Below are 20629 nucleotides of genomic sequence, written 5' to 3' on the forward strand. Positions count from 1 at the left end.
ACCTTGCACAGAGAACGTAAGCAACGACTCAAGCGATTTCTCAATCCAGTGACACAGCTGAAATACAAGATATATTGTGAAAGCCAATTCTGATCCATAAATGCCTTTAACAAGCACCACAATGTGTTTTAATTCTGTGCTTTTAGACATTTTGTAAAAGCAGATTGAACTTTTCTCAAACGGTGAATATCTCATATCTATTCCCTGGTATTCCCAGGTGCGTTGTCCATCATGTCGGTGATGAGGAAGGAGATGGAGAAGTACAGGGACATAGACGAGGACGAGCTGCTGAAGAAACTGACAGAGGAAGAGCTTCAGCGGTTAGAGGACGAGTTGGAGGAGCTGGATCCTGATGTGAGTTCATAGTGTGCTATTCAGTAGGAGGGGTGAGTGTGTTTGCCTGGTTGTTCTATTGGTGTCAGTGGAGAGTTTTGGTGTCATATGGTCTAACTGGGATAAGATAAAAACTGCTTGGTGGTCAAGCTAAAAACAATCCAGTTTTTCTTAATTCCTGATAAGTTGACATTCTGGAGATATGTGGTTTTCACCTGACAACAGCAATGTTTATTTAGGCTTTAACATGGTTGGATGTGTCATCTAAGATAAGATTAAACCTGATGGATCCCTGGGGGGAAATAAGGCTACTGCAGCAGCAAAGTAGGATTCAGCTGAGGACACAAACAGAATATAAAATAAGTAATAAACAGTAAATAATAATGTACAAAAAACAAAGAATTATGCTAGTTCATGTATCTGATGGGGGCAATTTAATGGTACTATGACTTACTAACCCATATATCCTATATCCTATATTTGTGTTATGATGTGACATGTTTTATGATGTGTTTTTGGCTGATGGCATTAGCGGGTAATTTCCATTTTTTAGCCAGTTTAACTGTTTTAAGTGCAGAAGATTTAAATGCCCTTGAATGTACTCATGAGTAAGCGGCTGTAATGTAAATAACGGTTTCCACAGTATTAGAAGTGGGAGTTGATGGACTGTGGACTAAAGCGAGTGTTATTATCTACAGGCTGCACCTACAATTCATGGCCAGTTAGTCTCACAAAGCCTGCAGATCACAGTCAGGCTGAATGTAGCACACGGCCTCTGATTGATCATAACACAGTAATGTGTCCCTCAAATTAATGCTGATATGTGCAATGCATGATCCTATGAGCCAAAGTCCACTGCCTTAGGTCTACATCATATATTTTTCATAGTATGCCTATAATCCAAGACAAAATTAGGCTAGACATTCAGGTGAATGTTGCATCAAAACAATCTATCTTGAATCTGGCTAATCTGTCACATGCTTTTCCAACACTGTCCACTTAATACTCTTTGAATAAAACAGAAATACCTTTAAAATAATCTATATAAAACCTTTAGGCCATAGATTTCTATGTAAAGGTCTCTCCAGATGAAATACGCTTTACCTGCAGCTGTCAGAGAAGTGATTTTTTTTTCCTCACGACAGCACTAATGTTAGAGGTTGATGCGAACAGCTGTAATATCACCACAAATTGGACTGGACACACGTCAACAGCAGCATGGAACGATACACACACACGCATCTCTTGATTCAAATCGATTATGGATTACCAAAGTAAAATTCAGCCTAAAATCGGAAATAAATTATGTTACTTTGCATTGCATTTTTTTTTTTTATACTAATATGTGACTCAAATGACTGAATTCCCGCTTCAGATTGAAATAAAAGCTCTGAGGAAAAAAAAAAAAAAGTCAGAAAATTCATTCTGTGACACTTTTTCTGATGCAGTCATTCCAGAAAGGATGAAAAGGATGGAAGTATTCAGGAAAAAAATGCCAATAATCGCCTTACAGAACAATGATGCTGCATATTAAATCTCTTTCACCTGCAGACATAATTAGCCTACTTCAGGAATTCATACATAACATAATAAACTTGTTAATCAACTTGTTAGTCAATTTGTAAGGCACATTTTCAATAGATTTTGACAATGTATCTGGTAAAGTGAAATTCAGCCAGCAGAGATAAATCCTAGAAAATATTCCACCTTTGATATGACTGATTTTATAATGGCGCCACTTTGCTACTATTAAGCTGCCCTGTTCCCCATCGTTTATTTCTGTATTTGATGTATCAGTGTAATCGTTGCTAGCCCAGGTGGTGTATCATGTAGTTAGTAAATGCTTTGTAGGTACAGCGCATCAGTTATACTAGTGTTTAGTTTGTATTGCTCTTTTATTATGGTGTTTATTTCTGCATGTGAAGCATCCCGAGCCAGTTTAGTAACCCCCAGTCATATATCATGGGTAGAGGTGCCGACAGCAGCTGTAATAGCTTTCTGATGAATGTCTTAACTGCTCATACAGAGACTGGATGCCCCCCCAGTGCCAAGAGAATGACTGGAATAGTATAATGTGCAGAACTGTGTGTGTGTGTGTGTGTGTGTTTGTGCTCCTAGTGCTAAGAGACTGACTGGAAAAATATAGCTTGTGGGACTCTGTGTGTGTGTGTGTGTGTGTGTGTGTCCACCCGATGCCAGGACTTGACTGATCTGGAGGCTTGCATGACGTACACAGACCCAGAGCCAGCGAGAGGGAGCGTGCGCGTGCTTACGGTGTTTTTGCCTGTTCTGTGCGTAACCGATTACACAACAGTAAAGGGGCAGTTTGTGCTGAAACACGGCGTAACCTTCCCAGCAAGGCTGCCCACACCGGTTCCAGTAAGCCAATCAAAGTAAGAGCACCGTGTCGGGCGGGAAGAACAACATGTCTGCCTAACCCTAAATAGATATGTTCTTGTCTTCGTTTATCCAGAGAGGGATCGCTCTTTTTCAGCACATCCTGTTTTATATTCATTCAGTTGCACATTAGAGTTAGAATGGTTCACTGGTTTGCTGACACTGGCCCTTAATTAAATATCAGATCTGGTCCAGTCAGTGTCATCCACTTCCAACATGATGATGCAGTTTGTTTGATTACATATTTATTACAGAATTGATCATTACTACACTGGTTATCAAGATGGCTCCTTTAACTTCAATTGTTTGGGTGAAGGCTTAGTTTCAACTGAAATAGGGGTGAGTGGATAATGACAGAATTTTTGTTTTTGGGTGAACTTTTCCTTTAAAAACCATAACACCAGTGACATAACAGATCATATCCCTCCTTGCTAGATTTCACTGGAAGTAACCTCTATTTCCCATGACAGGAATGAAGTATATGAGATGTGTTTTAAGTCCGCAGCTCGTAAGCGGTGTTGTGTGATATACCATAGGCTTTACTATAAATACCATGTGACATGTACACTTACAGACGACCACTGTAGGTGCTGAGCCAGAGAGAAGTACAGTAGAGAGAGAGAGAGAGACAGCAACAGACCCTTCAATCTGCCTCTTACTGTTAAAAATAACATCCAGGTACTGGACATAAGAGGCCTGTCCAAACCCACAGCTGATATAACTGTGTGACACACGAGGCGTCGCAGTGATGGTGTGATATACTCTCAGCTTTACTATAAATACTACTGTATGTGGCGTGAACATTTATGGACCACTACTGTATAGCTGCTGAAAGAGAGAGAGAAGAGAGAGTTATACGTTATAAATATTGAAGATTCTGCACTTTTGTACATGTTTTCAAAGCAAATAATCTGTCATCTCAGTTTGACTGTATAAACTGGCGATATTGCTCGTGATAAACAGTCATGCCAATAAGAATTGAACTGACACAGAGAAAAGGCGAGAGACTGAGGGGGAGAGAGAGAAAGACTGAAGGTGGAAGAAAGAGTAAGGCAGGGAGAGAGAGAGAGAGAGAGAGGCCTCTAAGTGCGGAGAGGAGAGATAAGATATGAAGCTATAAGTAGCGCTTTTGGTCACTGCTTTAGGTTGAGAATAACTTTGTGAGCAGCTTTAAAGGTCTGGGAAATTTCTTGGTCCCGTGCTGTGTGTTGGAGTAGAGATAGGGACTGTTGTGGGATTTACATTACACCACAACAAAGATAGCACCGCCTCTACATCTCTCTCATGTTTACTCTAGCGCTTATTCGTACTTTCTTGCATTCTCTGTTTGGTTCTGTCCTCTCTCTTTGTGTCTTTTTCTAGCTTCAGTATGCATTCAAAGATGCAATGCAGATATTTTGTCATCTAAATGTTGGACATATTCACATTTTGCTGTTGTTGAACATCTTCTAGAAAGTATGTTTTTCGTGAATGAAGAAGAGTGTTTATTTTCTGTAGTTTGACCTTACACAACAGGGTTTTAAAAGAGTATGAACCTCACTTAACACTAAGTTACCAGGTAAACTTTCAACTCAAGAGAGAAAAAATGCTTGCAAACATTATAAATGTAAATCAAACCTATTTCGGCAAAATTAATTTAAAAGTCATGCTTGGTTATAGTTCATCCTTGTATTAAGGCCTCAATGCGGAAAAAGAAAATCCTAAATCCAGTAAATTACTGTGTAAATCCAATAAATCACTGTGTAAACAAAGTCAGTAGTGGTGTTATAATTTTCAATAGGGGGCGCTGCATTGGTATTTAGGGATTGGGCTTTTGAAAACTCACCTGCAGTCATCTCATCACAGATAAAATTGGATGAGAACTTCCCACTGGGTCCCGAAAATGCCTTAAGTTAAAGGAAAAATTCACCCTAAAACACTTTAAGAGTCTAAAATAAACAGATATTAGCTTGCATTTCTGGGCCCATTTTATTGTTTGGTGGTGTATTTTTCTTATTCCCACAGATAACTGGCCAAAGATAAATGACAAGATGTTGCATCGAGACACATGTCACATTTTCAGCTGCCTAGAACATCAACGTACATGTCAGGTTTTGGTGTCAGTCCCTCAAAAACAAAGAGCGAGGACTTCTGTCTAGAGCCGCCATTTTGCACCAAGGTTCAACAATCGTACAAGGAGAAATCCATCGTAGAAGAGGAGAGAGACCAATTTCTCCACTGACAGTAGCCTCAATAGACCAGAATGCAATGCAGCCACAAGAAAGCACCTATGATCATGAACTGGTTGGCTAGACGGATATATTTATATGCCCATATGTTGGCGAAAGGCATTCAGGGAAAAGTAGGAAATAAACTTACTGAAGTAGAAGTAGATGAGGCAAGTTGAGAGAAAGTGGGTTCACCAAAAATGTTAATTACACTTCATCACAAAACAACTCCTGGAATTGTTTGACCATCACAAATTGATGATATATAACAGTGTATCCAAGTGTATTTTTCCTGTAACCAATGCCAATCCTCCTCTTGGGACAGAATCCATATTTTTAACCTTTGAAAATTCTCCCCCCTTTTCTAGAATGCGTTGTTGCCGGCCGGGATGAGGCAGAAGGACCAGACCAAGAAGGCTCCTACAGGAACTTTCCAGAGAGACAACCTCCTGGCCCATCTGGAGAAACAGGCCAAAGAGCACCCTGATAAAGAAGACCTGGTGCCCTTCACCGGGGAGAAGAGAGGTAGGACCTGGGGCTACTGTGTGTATGTCATTATTAGTTGTCTTCTCACAGTAAACCAGCTTACATGAGAAATGGCAGTAAAGTTTCCGTTCTCTGGATGGAAGTATTCCCATAACTTTGATTTTATCGACCAAACCAGTGACAAGAACATAGGACGCTATTTGGTCCCAACACTTTGAGGAGACTCCTGGTATCATCCAGTATCTATCCTCTTCTTACATGCTTACAGTAAATTACGCCTAATCCTCAACTTAATCCTGACCTAAACCTCAAACCTAAAACAGTATATTTCAAGGAGGAAACCCTAAATTCTTCTGCAATCTCAGGCCTAGCAGGGCCTGGAAAACCTCAGGTATCCATGGGTAGAAGGATGTTTTTATTCCCTGTAGAGTGACGGGTTCCACAAGACCCCCTCCCCGACAGGCCTTGTGAGGATTGTCAGCACACCAGTTTAGTGTGATACAGAGGTGTGTGACGGATGGTGAGAAATACCAGACATCTCTATCTGAAACTCTAGAAGGTCTCCCTGCTGTAACCCCGAATGCCTGTCTGTCTGTCTTTATCTGTCCATCCATTAGACTCTTTGGTGCAAGTATTGAGTATTGAAACTAACCTGGGTCTTCTTTACTGGTGTTAAGAAAACACTCAGTTGTTTTGCCTCAAACTCATCTTTTGATGTGGAACCATGTTACATTGTAGATGAGTTAACAGTGAAATAGAACAGAAAAAGACTAGCTTTAGCTCACTGTCCCATTACTTTTGTCAATGAATGTACACACAAAATGCTTTCTTCCCACTGGATGCCACTTTGTGCACTACTGCAGCCATTGTTGTGCCCCTACTAGTAAACATTTGGTATAATCCAAGTGGGGATGCAAAATGGTGAAATGCACTGTGGAGAGTTACAAAGAGTAATAGCTATAATCTGGTATGACCAACCACCAACCAAGCAAAGTTAATTAGCTTAGCTAGTTAGCTATTAGCTAGCTACTTTCCTGGGCCAAATATGTTACCTTAAAATGTGAACCTATGTCCCTATGGATCATTGAGATCCATTTCTAATACATTTTTCAGTGGGAAATCTGTGAAATGATAAATGTTTGTCCGGTTCCGACATTTGTATGATGTGCATCTGACTGTGACGTAAGTTCAAAATGGCTGCCGTAGGAATAAGATCTCCATCCTCATGCTCATATGCAAGGGTTCTAGCAACCCCTTTGTTGCGTTTAGTCTGTCTTTTCACTTAACCTGTCCTCCAGTCCTCCTACAGCAGGTTGTCTGTCCACTCAAAAGTGCTGAACTGTCCTCCTATTCTTATCCATATTTGTCCACTGAATCCATGTCATGAGTTCTTGCTCTTTTAAATTTTTTGATTTTAATCTTTTTTTTATCCAGGGAAAGTTGACTGAGTCATGCATGCTCTTTTCCAGCTACGTCCTTTTTCATATTCAGACAGTTACAATGATAGTCTTCTCCTGGTGGCCACTGACAAAGCACTGAACCACTGGGGGTTCAATGCTTTGTTCAAGGGCACCTCAACAGCAGGTTGCTTATTCACTTCCCCTGTCAACATTTTAGCAGCCAGTCGGAGGATTCGAACCGGCAACCTTCCAGTCACAAGCCTGCTTCTCTAACCTAGTGTGTGTGTGGCTGTCCTTCCAGGGTCTTTAGGGTGATGACAGGCTGAAAAGCAGCCGGTGATAATATGTCTGGCTGAAACTCTAGGAGCAGACCACACACACGCACACACACACACACGCACATACACACACAGGCACTCGGTGTGTCCCCCCAAGTCTGCGTGTCCTTCCAGGCAGTCAGACATAGTGACGACAGGAGGAGGTCCACCGTGACGCGATGCGATACTCGGCTCAGCCTGTCCCGCTTCAGCTGCTGTGTAACAGAGCCGGTTTGGACGACAGGACGCAGAGCGCTGCCAGAGAACTGTGGGACACTTCAGCTCAGCTGAACATTTGCATTTACAACACATATACATCAAGATCAGTTTATAAACAAGTTAACAGCCTTCACTGGCTTGATGTAATTCATACTGACGGAGGAAATAACCGCTTTGTTGGAGGTTTTTAAAGGTTGAAGGTCATGACTAGGGTTTTGCATTCATGTCAACAAAAAATGACACTGAACAATATACAATCTTTGTACTGAGAAAACATGGTCATCCTTTGTTATCCTTTAGCTTTGTCGGGCGGCATAGTTGGCATCAATGTGATGTAATGGAGCTCTTTTTCCAAGTGTTATTGCCAACACTCAACATTACCTCTTGAAAACTTCCAGACCGACCATAGAAAATAATATGAACTGGGTTCTATCACTATAGTTTCATACGCATGATATATAAATCATGTGGAACACCCTCCTAGTGTTGAGTTGTGGTCCCATTTACACAATCCACGTCTGATAAAAGACATTCTTTAATCTGTATACTCCCCTTCATGATCTAGTGGATTTCATAGGTGAAATTATTACAGCATCACAGTCATCACCTGGTCAGCTTAATTGATCACTTTAAGTTTTAGTGGTAGTGTATTCTAAGATAATGTTTTTCTACTGTAAGTAAGAAAAGGGTGGTTGCTGTTAGAAAGTTAAATAAATTGCCCACGTGCAGTAGTATGCCAAAAAAATCCCTCCTATCTCTCTCCTCAGTTCTTGCAGTAGTAGTAGAAATATTTCTTTTACTTTCCCCCCCCCCCCAGCTCTTTGTTGTTTCCTGAATACTGCCAGGGCACTCCTGCTTTTTGGTTGCTTGAAATTTTGTTGATCTAGAAATTGAAAGTCCCTCTGAATAAGACTGTCAGCTAAATGCCTAAAATTCAAATGTAAAATGTACACCGTTCTTAGTTCTTTCTTCTTTCTTTCTTTGTAGTATGCAGGCCAGATGAAGGAAATAGTAGAAGTAAAATCATACTCTCATGTCATTATATTGTGACACTGTGACCGTAACAGACCAATTCACTTTAAACTGAAGCATTTCAGGGAGGAGAAATTGTTCAAAACTCCAAAAAATATCTCAATGTCAAAATGTTTTATTTATTGACATGAAAGTGAATTGACCCAAGCCCAAGATAGTGATAGTAGTCTTACTATTTGCATCATCATCATACTTAGTTGTAGTAATAGTTGCAGTTGTAGTGGTTGCCATAGTAGTAGTGTATTTCTTTATATTAACTGTATCCAATCATATTGTAGGGAAGGCGTGGGTGCCTAAGAAGAGGGTGGACCCCATTATGGAGAATGTGACTCTGGAGCCGGAGCTAGAAGAAGCCCTGGCTAATGCTAGTGATGCTGAACTCTGTGATATCGCAGGTAATACACACACACACACACACACACACACGCAAAACATACGTATGCATGTGAAAATACACATTCACACGTTATTCTTCATCATAATTCGTCCTTTTTCCACACTCCATCGTCCCTCTAATCATTGTAAACATATCATCATAACCTCACCTAGCCCTTGTTAATCTCTTTTTCCTCAGTCTAACTCTCCTCCATCTCCTCTAGCGCTCCCTCCACCTTCCCTCCACCTTTCCCTCACTGTGTGCCCCTTCATCCCTCCATCAGTCCCTCCATCTTCTTCACCTCCTCCATCACTGCTGGACCTCACTGTCCATTAGCCGAGCACCATCCGGGGTATAGACTGCACACAAAGTCTGCATGGGCCGACTCTCATGTTCTGTCACGTCAGCTTGTGTCAAGTGGACATCTTAAAAAATAGTCTTTTATCAGCTGTTTGTAATTTACTGTACTGTACATTTACTGTACATGCATGCATGGTGTATGACTTTACTGTAGCAACTATCTTGCCGCATGCACACAATGCATTTTAAAATCTTTCAGAATGGATAGTCTTTCCAAATCTATATATTCCTCACTGCTGCTGAGAGCTTAGAGGTCTAAAAACATTTGACTTTTACTGATTTTTTGTCTGGAAAAGGAGATTTGGGAGGCGATTTCCTTCCTTTCCATCTTAAGTCATTTGGTCTCATTTTCATTCTTAAAAACATATTTTTCCTTAAAAGACCTGCTGGTCTTCAAGTGAAAAACTTGGGGTGAGATAATTCCACTTGATTCCAATGTAATTTCACTAGAATTTTACTAGAAATAAGTGTCAGTATGCTGAAATAAGGCAGAGTAGGCAGATGACTCCACTAGTATCAAGAAAATGAACTTGAAATCTGTTTTGATATTGAAATCTGGAATCGAAAATAGATAACTAGACATACTGTAGGAGGACACCCAGTCTCTGGAGCTGTCATTAATATGGTTGTGCCCACTAAGAATGGCTTGGCAGCTCATGTTCCCCAACTGTTTATGTCTATGCAAACACACTCTGTTCTCACGCTCTCTATCTCTCTGACACATAGACAAGGTGATAATTCTCTCTAAATAGCTTGTTTTATATACTGTTCTAGAGTAGCTTCTACTCTGTCAAAAACCACATTTCCTCCTGTTTATCCGGTCAAAGGGAATTAGAATTCATAATACTGAAATAGCTAGTCTGTCCCTAATGTGGGTTGGCTTCACAAGCTATATTGATTATAACAATAATACAGAAGATGCTGCCCTTTACTGTGATTGTGTGACCAGCAGTGTTACCAACACATTTTTACAAGTGTTTTCATTGTGGTGTACCTGAGAGAATAAAACGGAATGTACAACCAGACACAGTTATGTTCCTACTAAGCATAACAACATTTATAATATAAAGCATGACAAGGTGTGCTGTACAAGGCCATAAAGCATGACTGGAACAAGCCATAGACTGTAGCAAATAGTGGACCAAGTGACTGTGACGTCACCCGTTGACTTTCGGCCAGTTTGAAGCCCAGGAAGTGGGGTTTCTGGGCGCAGCCATGTTGTAGTTTTAGAGCCACAGAGGGATTATCAAACCCAAGAATGCCAAGTCGATACTTGTGACCTTTGTGGGGAAAGTTCTTCCCAAGTTGTCTGAGAGAGAATGATCTTCTGATGAAAGTGAGCACAGAGGTTCTTCCTTAAGGTTTGAGATGGACTGTGTGCTTGAAGTCATGCGCATGATCAATTTTCCAACTGTTTCAATTGGCTCTGTACGTGATGCGTTGTTCTCGCAATGAATCTTGGGGCTTCATTGTCAGTGGTCAAGTCACCATCCGCTGGCAGGTAATCTTCCAGGATCTTTATCCGTCCTCTGTCCTTGTGTTCTTTTGTTTTGGAAGCGTGCTTCGGTCGTTAGATATTACGTAAAAAGGACACGTAAAAAGGAACACGTGGAGCCAAGGCAAGCCAGCCCATATTGCCTTATACGGTCTTATTACATGGCTTTGTTGCATACTCAATTCTGATTGGTTCAACAAATGCATTCTGGGGTCTATTGTGTAATGAAACTGTTGTTTTACAGAACAGACCGCTGTATATCTAATCATATCAATTTACAGTCAAGAAGTCTGGTCCACAGAGTTGTAATCAAATTAACTAGTGACACCTTGTGCCAAAAAAGATGTTACTGGTTGGTTACTGCTGACAAACACTAAGCTAACTGACATTAGAAACATGGACAATTTTTCCAATATTACTTTTAATTTATTCGAAGAGCACAAAACTTGTCATTACTGGTTGGAGGCTGAATGGAAATCTTATTGGATTTGTTTACATTACTGTGGTTGCAGTTCTGCTAAACTGTAGCCCATGGATGCTAGCTGCAGATGTTTCTATGGTTCAGTTCTGCTACAGTTTAGCTCATGAATGATAGCTACCATTTGTATGGTCACAGTAGCCATAGATGCTAGCTACAGACGTTCCTATGGTTACAGTTGTTTGCTAGTCGCTTTTTAGAAATAAAGCAGTCAGCGAGGTCTGAAAAGTCGTAAGGAGGCTCTAAGAAGCAATGAACTCGCCAAGTTGGCAATAGTGCTTGTATTTCTACACAGTAGATGGGCCTTGGTGCCATTAACTTTTAATGAGGTGGGTAGGAGATTCAAGTTGTCCTGCAGCCAGCCAGCAGAGGGCAGTAGAGGTTCTCTCTCTCCCAAGACTTCAGCATTGGCTTCAAAAATCAAGGCCAGTTTTGGCCCTTTGAACACCAATGTTAGAAAGGAAACTACCCATTGTATAATTTAGGACATTATACACAGCTTTGACATAATTGCTTGACCGTTGGGATTGATAGTGTCAGGTTTGACTCGGTTGTGAAAATGCTGACATGCTGCAAGTGCTGTCCTGCTGTTTGTATTAGCATGGTGATCTACTGTATGGCTGTGTTTATATAGACAGAAAACATACTATTTTAACCCCAATGTGACTGTGTGTTCGTTTTTCTTTTCATGTCTTTGCATCCTCTTCTTCCTCCTCTGTTGCAACCATCCCTCTCTCTTTTCTCCCTCTCATCCTTTCCCCTCCATCCTCTCCATTTTCACTCATCCTGTCCTGCTGTCTTCCAGCCATCCTGGGCATGCACACCCTGATGAGTAACCAGCAGTACTACGAAGCTCTGGCCAGCAGCACCATAGTCAACAAGCAAGGCCTCAACAGTAGGTGTAACACACACACACACACACACACACACACACACACACTCTTAAATGAGCCATTGGTTTATCCTGCATGGCGGCTCATCCTATAGATTTCCCTCAAGCTCCAAACAGAGGCAGAGACAGAGCATCTCACTACCAAATATGACCGGCTTTTATACAGAGAGCCGGCCATAAACTTCTGAATCGCCTCCTGAAAATGTCAGTCGCTGTGCTTTCATTACTGATATACAGGACAGTACATACAGAAGTGTTTGGATAGTGAGAAAAAGTTGGTCCTTATGTTGGTGTTATGAAGATGAATGAATGAATGAAGATCTGTAATCAAAAAGCCGACAGTGAGATCTTTGGCTTTTACCTCATCTTATGTCTTTGATGTGGAAGCCATATTATTCTGTAGAGTCAACAACTAAAACAGCGATTGCTTAGTTCACATGTTTTTGCAGTGTTGGCTTATGGAAGCCCTATGGAAGACATAGATTTACATTATTTTGTTGAGAACAGAAGGAAATATTAGACAGACAAACCCATGTATCTGATACTGATACATGTCATTAAATGTCCATGCGTTGCCACAGTGAGCCTAAAGTTTTCCTCTTTTTTTACTGTTGTATTACCATGTTTAAAAAAAATGACAACTTAAAATATGATCAACCTCAGAATAGAACTGTGCATTTCTTCATGACATTTCTTCATATCCCCGTTGTCATGGGAAAACCTCATCACTCCAACTTAGGTGATTTTGATGTCTTCACTTCAACTGAGGGATTACATGCTCCTCTATGGGTTGAGAAAATTCTAGCATCCTTGGGTTTATGAAACCCTTTCAAACCCCATTGGATAAACTCAAAAAACGCATGCTGGTCAAACTAAAAACAAGGTTGTTTTTCATAGCTCTCAAAAAGGTGACTTGTATCTTGGAGAATCAAGGTTTTCACAACAGTATATTATTACCTATAGCTCAGGCTTAGTTTGGGATTTTTGACAATTTCAAGTGAAACACATCCAAACCAGCAGGGAGCCCCATAATCAAGAGCATTCTGCACAATGTTCACTGCCTGTGAGAGAAATATTCTGTTTTCATGAATAATACAGAAGGCTATTCTTTATTTGGCTACATAGGCAATAGGCATAGCGATGTTGGCAGGTAATGTTAAGGAGTCTCAGTGGAGCAATCAGCTATCCAGATAATGCTGTTTGTGTTGCAAAAATTGTACCGTTACATGAAGCAGGCTTTCAAATTGGCTCCATCCCATGGCCCTTGAAATCAGATTCCAGGATTAATTGCATGAAAACTCATTTTCCTGACTGTAATTAACCTGATCCTGGGCGTACTATTCATAGACATTTAGCAAACTCAAACATTTTCAGTCTCAAGTCAAAGACCTCTCTCTGGTGGGTAGGTATGTTTTAATGAGCCTGCTTCCCAGGGCAAGGCTGTATTTCTTCAGTTTAGGCCCTGGGTCGAAAAACTATTACATCTAACTCCAGCAGTACCATGCCGTACATAAGAGTGTGTGGTTGTGTTCCAGGTGTGATCCAGTGCACCCAGTATAAACCAGTCCCTGACGAGGAGCCCAACTCCACTGACGTAGAGGACACTCTGATGAGGGTAAAGAGGAACGACCCCGACCTGGTCGAGGTCAACCTCAATAACATTAGGGTAGGTGTGTGTGTGTGTGTGTGATGAATTTTAATGGTTCTGTTTTTTAATATCTCTCTCTCACAAAATCCTGGTAATGACCCTGGAAGAACACTGAGAATTTAAATTATGTCTAATGTGTTTTTTGGGTATTTTAGAACATTACAGGTTTCTGTGCTGTTTCTCTGTATCCCAAAGCACTGCCATACCTTGAAGGCACAATATCAATGTAAAGACCACAATACAGAACATTAGCTTAGTTGCAATGGTTCTGTGCTGCGTGTTTTTCTGTGTAGAACATCCCTATCCCGACTCTGAAGGCGTATGCTGAGGCCCTGATGAAGAACACAGTGGTGGAGAGGTTCAGCATCGTAGGAACCAGGAGCAACGACCCGGTCGCCTTCGTAAGTCACCGCTGCAGCATCTTACCATATAGGAGGAAGACTTCTGCTCTAAATGCTACACAGTTTCCATTTAGGCAGGAAATCATCACCTGAAGTTCATTGGTCCACATCAACCAAGTTACCTGCTATTTTTTAAAAAGTACCAGAATTTGCTTTGGGGTTTTTTTTGGTGTTTTTTTATTACTCACGTTTTTAAATCTTGGAATGCAAGGTGTCACTTTTTTCTTATTTTTGAACAAAACTCTTCATATCTCTCAATCAATCAAATGGTGTTTCAACTCAAATGGTGGCATTTCGATATTCGATATTATCAAATATCGCGATATTTTGTGAATATCGTGATATTTTCAGCGATGTCGACTACCCCCAACCTCCAACCTCCAATGCTTGAGTAGTAAGATCTCTTTTCTAGGCTATTAATAATAATAATAGCCTAGAAATTTGATGTAATTTAGAAGAATTTTTTATATCGTCCAAGCCTACTGCTTTTGCGATTCATAATTGTTTCTGGTGCTTCTGATGGATCAATACCTTACCAAGACGTGTTATTTTAAGATGTTCTGATAGTTCAGTGAGTTAAGCCGTGTGCTTGTGATGCTATGTGTTCAAATCTACCTGATGACTCATGTTACATATCATCCCCCTCTCTGTTTACTGTCTTCCATGTCTCTTTCCCACACACGTAAGGACATGTGCTGTGTGTTTCCTCAGGCCCTGGCAGAGATGTTGAAGGTGAACACGACGCTGAAGAGCCTGAACGTGGAGTCCAACTTCATCACAGGGACTGGAATACTGGCCCTCATAGAGTCACTGCAGGCCAACACTACACTACAGGAGCTCAAGATAGACAACCAGGTACACACACACACACACACACTCGCAGTCAGCCCGTAGCTGCCATATTCAATTTTATGGGTCTGTTTTTAAGCTGCTGGTCTTCATATTTGGCACCGTTGCCTGTTTTGCAGAAATAGGTAGAGCGCCCAAACACACATCCCTAATTGCTTTCCCACTTACATAGAGTATGTGTACACAGACACTCCCATATGTGTGTGTGTGTGTGTGTGCGTGCAAGAGAGAGTCAGGTTGCGTACACAGGCCGTCTTCATCACTTCGGTCTAATGCTCCTGGATTGCACTAGATTGCACTGTGCTGTCATGCTACATATTTATAAATCTGACTCACCGCTCGCTCATTAATTCGGCATGTCTTTCTCTACTGCCTCTCTTGCCAAACTAACTTTCTGCTCTCCTTTTCTTACCTCTTCCTTACATTCCTGTTCCTCCTCTGGCTATTGACTGATTGACTGACTGACTGATTTTAATAAATCTCAACATGGGTGGGTCTATATAATGGATAATCGAATGTTTTCACGGGTTTGGATGTTACTTGTATTTATTAAAAATGGCAACTCTGAAACAAGGCAGTTTGAACGTAGTCGGGTTGTTGCGTAGAAAAAGGTAACTGAATTATCGTGTGTTTGGGGCAGGGAGAAGGGGGCGGAGCCTCTAGTGCTGCCAGCCAATGAGAGCAGTATCACTTTCCGGCCGTTAGAAACTGTTAGAAAAACGGCCTGCTGCTCTTTAGGTGGGAGAGGCGCACTAGAGAATAAATTATGAGAATATTTAGCAATTATTTTCACTTGGAAAAAATATTTCACAAGTTTGTTTCATAGACTCAAGGCAATGATAGAAAACGGTAGCAATAAATGCCACAATGCAGAAAAATATATCTTTGTCCCCTCTATTTTCTCTACCTCCCTCTTATCTGACCTTTTCTGCTCCCTCTCTTTCTCCTTTCTTCCTTTCTTTCCACCCTTATCTGTCCTCTCGCTGTATTTCTTTCTCTCTACCTCCCCTTCTCTCCTCACTCCCCAATCTCTCCCTCCTCCTCCCTCTTTCCCTTCCCCGAACTCTTCTATCTTTTACAACTCCCCCTTCTTTTAATCCTCTCAATCCCTCTCCCTCTCCTCCTCTCTCTCTCTCTCTCTCTCTCTCTCTCCTCTCTCCAGAGCCAGCCGTTAGGTAACAAGGTGGAGATGGAGATAGCCAGCATGCTGGAGAAGAACACCACGCTGTTGAAGTTCGGTTACCACTTCACCCAGCAGGGCCCGCGCCTCCGAGGCTCCAACGCCATGATGAACAACAACGACCTGGGTGGGTCTCACACACACACACACACACACACACACACACATAATAGCAGAGATGCACACATACAAACACACAGAGATGCATTTTCATACCTGCTTTAAGAAAACGAAAAAAGAATGTTCAAGTACTGGTTTGAAATAACAAATGGACCCTGAAACAATAAATATTATGTGGCATTTTGTGCTGCAACATTAGAATGAAGAGAAGAAAAATGTACATCAGGCATGTAATTGATATTTTAATAGTTTATTGGCTAAAGGTTGTTGTTTATGCTTGACAGCTAAAAGTAAAAAAAATGTCACATCATGGCAAGTCGGGTATCATGCAAAATGTGACTTTCCCAGTTACATTTGCCATTTTATTGCGATCGTTCATCCATGCTATACTCGTAAAGGCGTTATTTCCAACAGCATTTGAAGGCAGCATCTGCGCGACTGTTGACCCACAGTGCAATTGTTTGGCTACAAAACATTTGGATTATGCTGCACGAGCTGTTTGGAGAAACTTGATGAACATTTTATGCTTTTTTTTGGGGGGCGGGGCTGTAAACAGATGGTCCCTTTAACTTTAATAGTTTAGGAGAAGGCTGAGATGGAACTACAGGAGCTAACTCTATGTGTTTGGTGTTCCTACCAACTTCAATGGACAATGGAGTTTCCACTGACAGTACATAATGACTGAATTTTCATTTTGGGGTGAACTATTCCTTTAAAACAGGGGACATAAGCAAAGAAAAAAAAAATATGCAGCTTGTTTATACTTCAGTAAATTTGTCCATTTATTAAATGAATTATTCATATGCTATTAGTGAACCAACTGTTGTTGTTAATGTCATGTTTTTGCTTCAGCAATAAGCACTATTGTATTTCATGCAAGTAATACACATTTTCATTGCATTGAACTGAGAAAGGGACAAAACCCAGCTTTTCAAACACATGACCTCTGGTTCACCTCCGGATACTAGAATTAGCTACATTTCATGTCCATAGCCTTTCAGTTGTATTGCGCTTGGCAGTGCAAGTTGTTACATGCGTCAGCGGTGACACTTCATCTTCACTATATCTTCTTTGGTTCTGCTGTAATCAGGCTCTAATATAGAGGAATCGGAGTGATGTCATTGGCCAGAAACTCAGTACGGCCGGAAAGCCCCGGCCAATCAAAACAGCGCCTTCCTGGGTTATTACATCAACGCTAAGAAAGGCGTGTGGGTGTGTGAGAGAGAGAGAAAGAGAGAGAGAAAGAGAAGAGACACACACACACACACGCATAAGTGGAACAGATATTCACAGTTGTGCACTAGTTATATATTTGCATTTCTTTATAATAATAATGATGACAAACTGTATAGTTTATAATAGAAAATGTGTTAAAATAAAAAAATACAAATAAAAACAATGAAATGAGATAAGAAAAAACATCCCAAGAAATAGCACAAGATTAAATGTGGGCAAAATCACAAACAACTACATAAAAGCAAGTCTATAAAAATGAGACCTAATTTCAATGGTCAATTAACTATCCCAAGCTCCTCAGGCCAGTTGTGCTATTTAGTTGGGGGTAGGGGGGGGGTGCGGAAAGGGGGGGGTGTTAAGTAGAGCATCTGAGGATAAGTCCCAACATAACAACCCCAGCAACAGACTGGTCTTATGTCAGATCCCTTCCTGTAAAAGCTTGTAACACGACTCAGTCAGGCTCTCTTTGTGGGACTCTTGTGCTTGTTTGCCTTTTATGTGAGCGTGGGCAAGTCCGTGATTGGTGCACAAAAGTGACCGTTGGGTAAACATTTTAAAGTGTGTGTGGGTGTGTTCTTGTACTTTTATCCTTGTGAGAACCAGCTTGAGTTTTAGACCTCGCTCATTTCTACAAGGGGCTAGTTCAAGGATGAGGATTTGGGTTAAGGATTAAGGTTAGATTTAGGATTGGGTATAGATTACGGTAAGGGTTAAGGTTAGTTTAGGGTTAGGCTTTGGTATTAGGGTTAAGATTAGCATTAGGTTTAGTAGAGTATGGGTTAGGCATGTAGTGGTGAGGGTTAAGGTTGGGGGGTTAGGGAATGTAGTCAGTAGAAGGTCTTCATAAGGATAGGAGTACAAGGATGTGTGTTGAATGTGTGTTGAATTCTCCAAACATTTCCTGACAAAGGTGCAGCAGTAGTGCAGCAATCATGCAGTGCAATGTGGGACTTTGTGCTTGAAGTGATGCTTGTGAAGGATTATATATTATGATGGACATTCCATATTAAATCGAATGTTGTTTTCTGATGATGTTTGTCTGATTGTATTGTAAGAAAAGTTCATCTGTGTTTCTAATGGGTTTAGAATCCTTTTGTAATGCATTATAAAGTGTATGTGTCATAACATCATTTTTTCCCCTCCCCCTCATCATTGTTTTAGCCCGGGTAATCCGGTCCGATTCAGACGGTTCCTTCACCCTCACTCTGTCTGTCCCCGAGCTGGAGAGGGCCTTCGGGAAAAAGTTCAAGTCCAAGACGAAGTAAAAATAAAAAAAAATCGATCGCTCGGCCTCACCGCTCTTCTGCCAATATATCTGACTCTTCTCCAGACTGCCGGAGCCTGCCACTATTTCCCTGAGACTTTCTCCTGCTTCTCCACAGCACCTATCACCGCCTATCTTGCTTTCTTCTCGTTTTTACTCAGATCAGTTTGTTTTTTTTCGAAGCGCCCCATTTTCTGCCTCACCTCTCCTATGCCAGTATCTCCTGTACCTCTTTCCTTAAACCCTAAAATGGGTTACAGCAGGGCCATTGCTGTTAGGACTCCACATGACAATAGTAAGAATATGTTTTAGACTTATTTAGGTCCTGGGCTGAAAAAGTCTAAGAACTCCTGCTGTAGGCAAACAAAGTGGGAGATCCAGAAATAGGGATAGAACACATATGCAGTGGACATTTTATATGATATGCCCAATCTTAAAAGGGGTAAAAAATGCTGTTGTGCCAATGAAGTTTTCTTCCAAAATGAGACTTGTGTCCTCTCTTACACAATAAAAGTAAAGAAGTTAAAAGTCATGCTCACTATGGAACATCACTGAAGTCATTCTGAGGATACAATAATCCAACTGCTCGTTCATTTTCATTTCAAGGCCTAAAATGTGAAGGTAACATGATCTTCTACATTTCGTGAAACTGTCCCCTCAAGCTGTTTAGTGAGTTCTGGGACTGGTACCTTCATCGTCTACATCTATCTTGTTTTCTCCTTTAGTTTCACATCTGTACATCTGTGCTGTGCTTGTAGCTTCTCCTCGAGGCCTCACCCTTTTCTTCTTTGGGTCTTTTTACCTTTTTCTTTTTTCTGATCCTCCGTGTTTTGAATGTACCTCCATCCTCTCGAGGCGTCGACTCAGTGTCCTCGGCTTCACTCCTTGACCTCTGTCCTCTCCTCCTCCTCTTCTTAACTGTGCTCTCTTTAGGTTCATCCTCATTTCGTTTTTCTTCCCTCAAGAGCTCTGCCTGCTGAAGCTCTTTACTTTTACAGCCACTTGGAGGAAAAGTGGCGTGACTTTGATGTTGTTCGTATCTGTCCTGCTCTTGTGGAGCCAGTCCACTTCTTCTAGTTCCTTCTTGCTTCTTGCAGCGCCAATGGGGCAGGGCAACTTTCTTCTGCTTTCTGCTCAAGATGATGATGATGATGATGATGATGATGATGATGATGATGATGATGATGATGATGATGATGATGATGATGAGTAGTAGTAGTAGTAGTAGTAGTAGTAGCAGCAGTACTAGTAATAGTAGTATTCCAAGCAGCTCAACAATTGCCTCATTGCTCAAAATGAATTTCTTGGATCTTCTGACCAAACTAATTTCTCTGTTTCTGCTCCCTTCTTCCCTCCCTTCGTCCCACTACTTCCTTTCAACTTTCTCTTTTCTTCCCTCTCTCTCTTCTTTCTCTCTTCCCTCTATTCCCCTCCACTTTTCTGCCTCCATCCACAGTAAGAAAGAGAAGGCTTGAGGGAGGACCCATCTTCCCCAAGTGTCGGACAAACGTGTAGAAACCAGGGCTAACCTCCTCCCCCCTTCGACCCCAACCATCGTTCCAAACCCCGTCCCGTCCGTCTTCTTCAGCCCCGCACCCCTCCGACCTCCGACGGCCTACCCAGAAGTCCTTGCACGTCATCTCTGCTCTCTGACCTGCCCGACCACGTCAGGTTCTATCGGTTTGGGCTTCAGAGCCAGTCTCTGAGTTTGTTCTACCTTCTACTCCCTTAGACTCTTGTTTAGTAGATCTTAAAGGATCCGATGGGATTCAGTGTCCATCCGAGCTTTGAGTGCGTTTAAAAGTGATATGTGCTAATTCTTTGTGTTTTAAATTAAGAATTGGGACTCTGCTGTTTGTGGGACTGGGTACCAGAGCATGCCTCAGTTCTGCAAACTTGGGTCCCGGGCTGAAAAAGTCGAAGAACCGTCGCTGTAGCT

The 20629-nt window shown here is 41.4% G+C and overlaps 1 protein-coding gene across 2 annotated transcripts; it reads left to right on the forward strand.

The window, feature by feature from the left end:
* The first annotated feature begins 231 nt into the window (after positions 1-231).
* tmod1 (tropomodulin 1) lies at positions 232-20279 on the forward strand. Of its 2 annotated transcripts, XM_071534056.1 has the most exons (10): positions 232-354; positions 5306-5462; positions 8670-8786; positions 11906-11995; positions 13528-13658; positions 13934-14041; positions 14753-14896; positions 16053-16197; positions 18588-18687; positions 20147-20240. In XM_071534056.1, the coding sequence occupies exons 1-10, from the start codon at positions 232-234 to the stop codon at positions 20163-20165; spliced, it is 1134 nt and encodes a 377-aa protein (XP_071390157.1). In that variant the 3' UTR covers positions 20166-20240. The 2 variants fall into 2 exon arrangements, with proteins under 2 accessions (XP_071390157.1, XP_071390158.1); XM_071534057.1 differs by lacking the exon at positions 18588-18687 and having other exon boundaries at positions 20147-20279.
* Positions 20280-20629: the final 350 nt, after the last annotated feature.

Source organism: Centroberyx affinis, unplaced genomic scaffold (genome assembly GCF_046629955.1).
Source record: "Centroberyx affinis isolate AG114_WGS23_722 - 3 ecotype Tasmania unplaced genomic scaffold, CSIRO-AGI_Caff_v1 ptg002479l_1, whole genome shotgun sequence".
Classification (NCBI taxonomy): Eukaryota; Metazoa; Chordata; class Actinopteri; order Beryciformes; family Berycidae; genus Centroberyx; species Centroberyx affinis.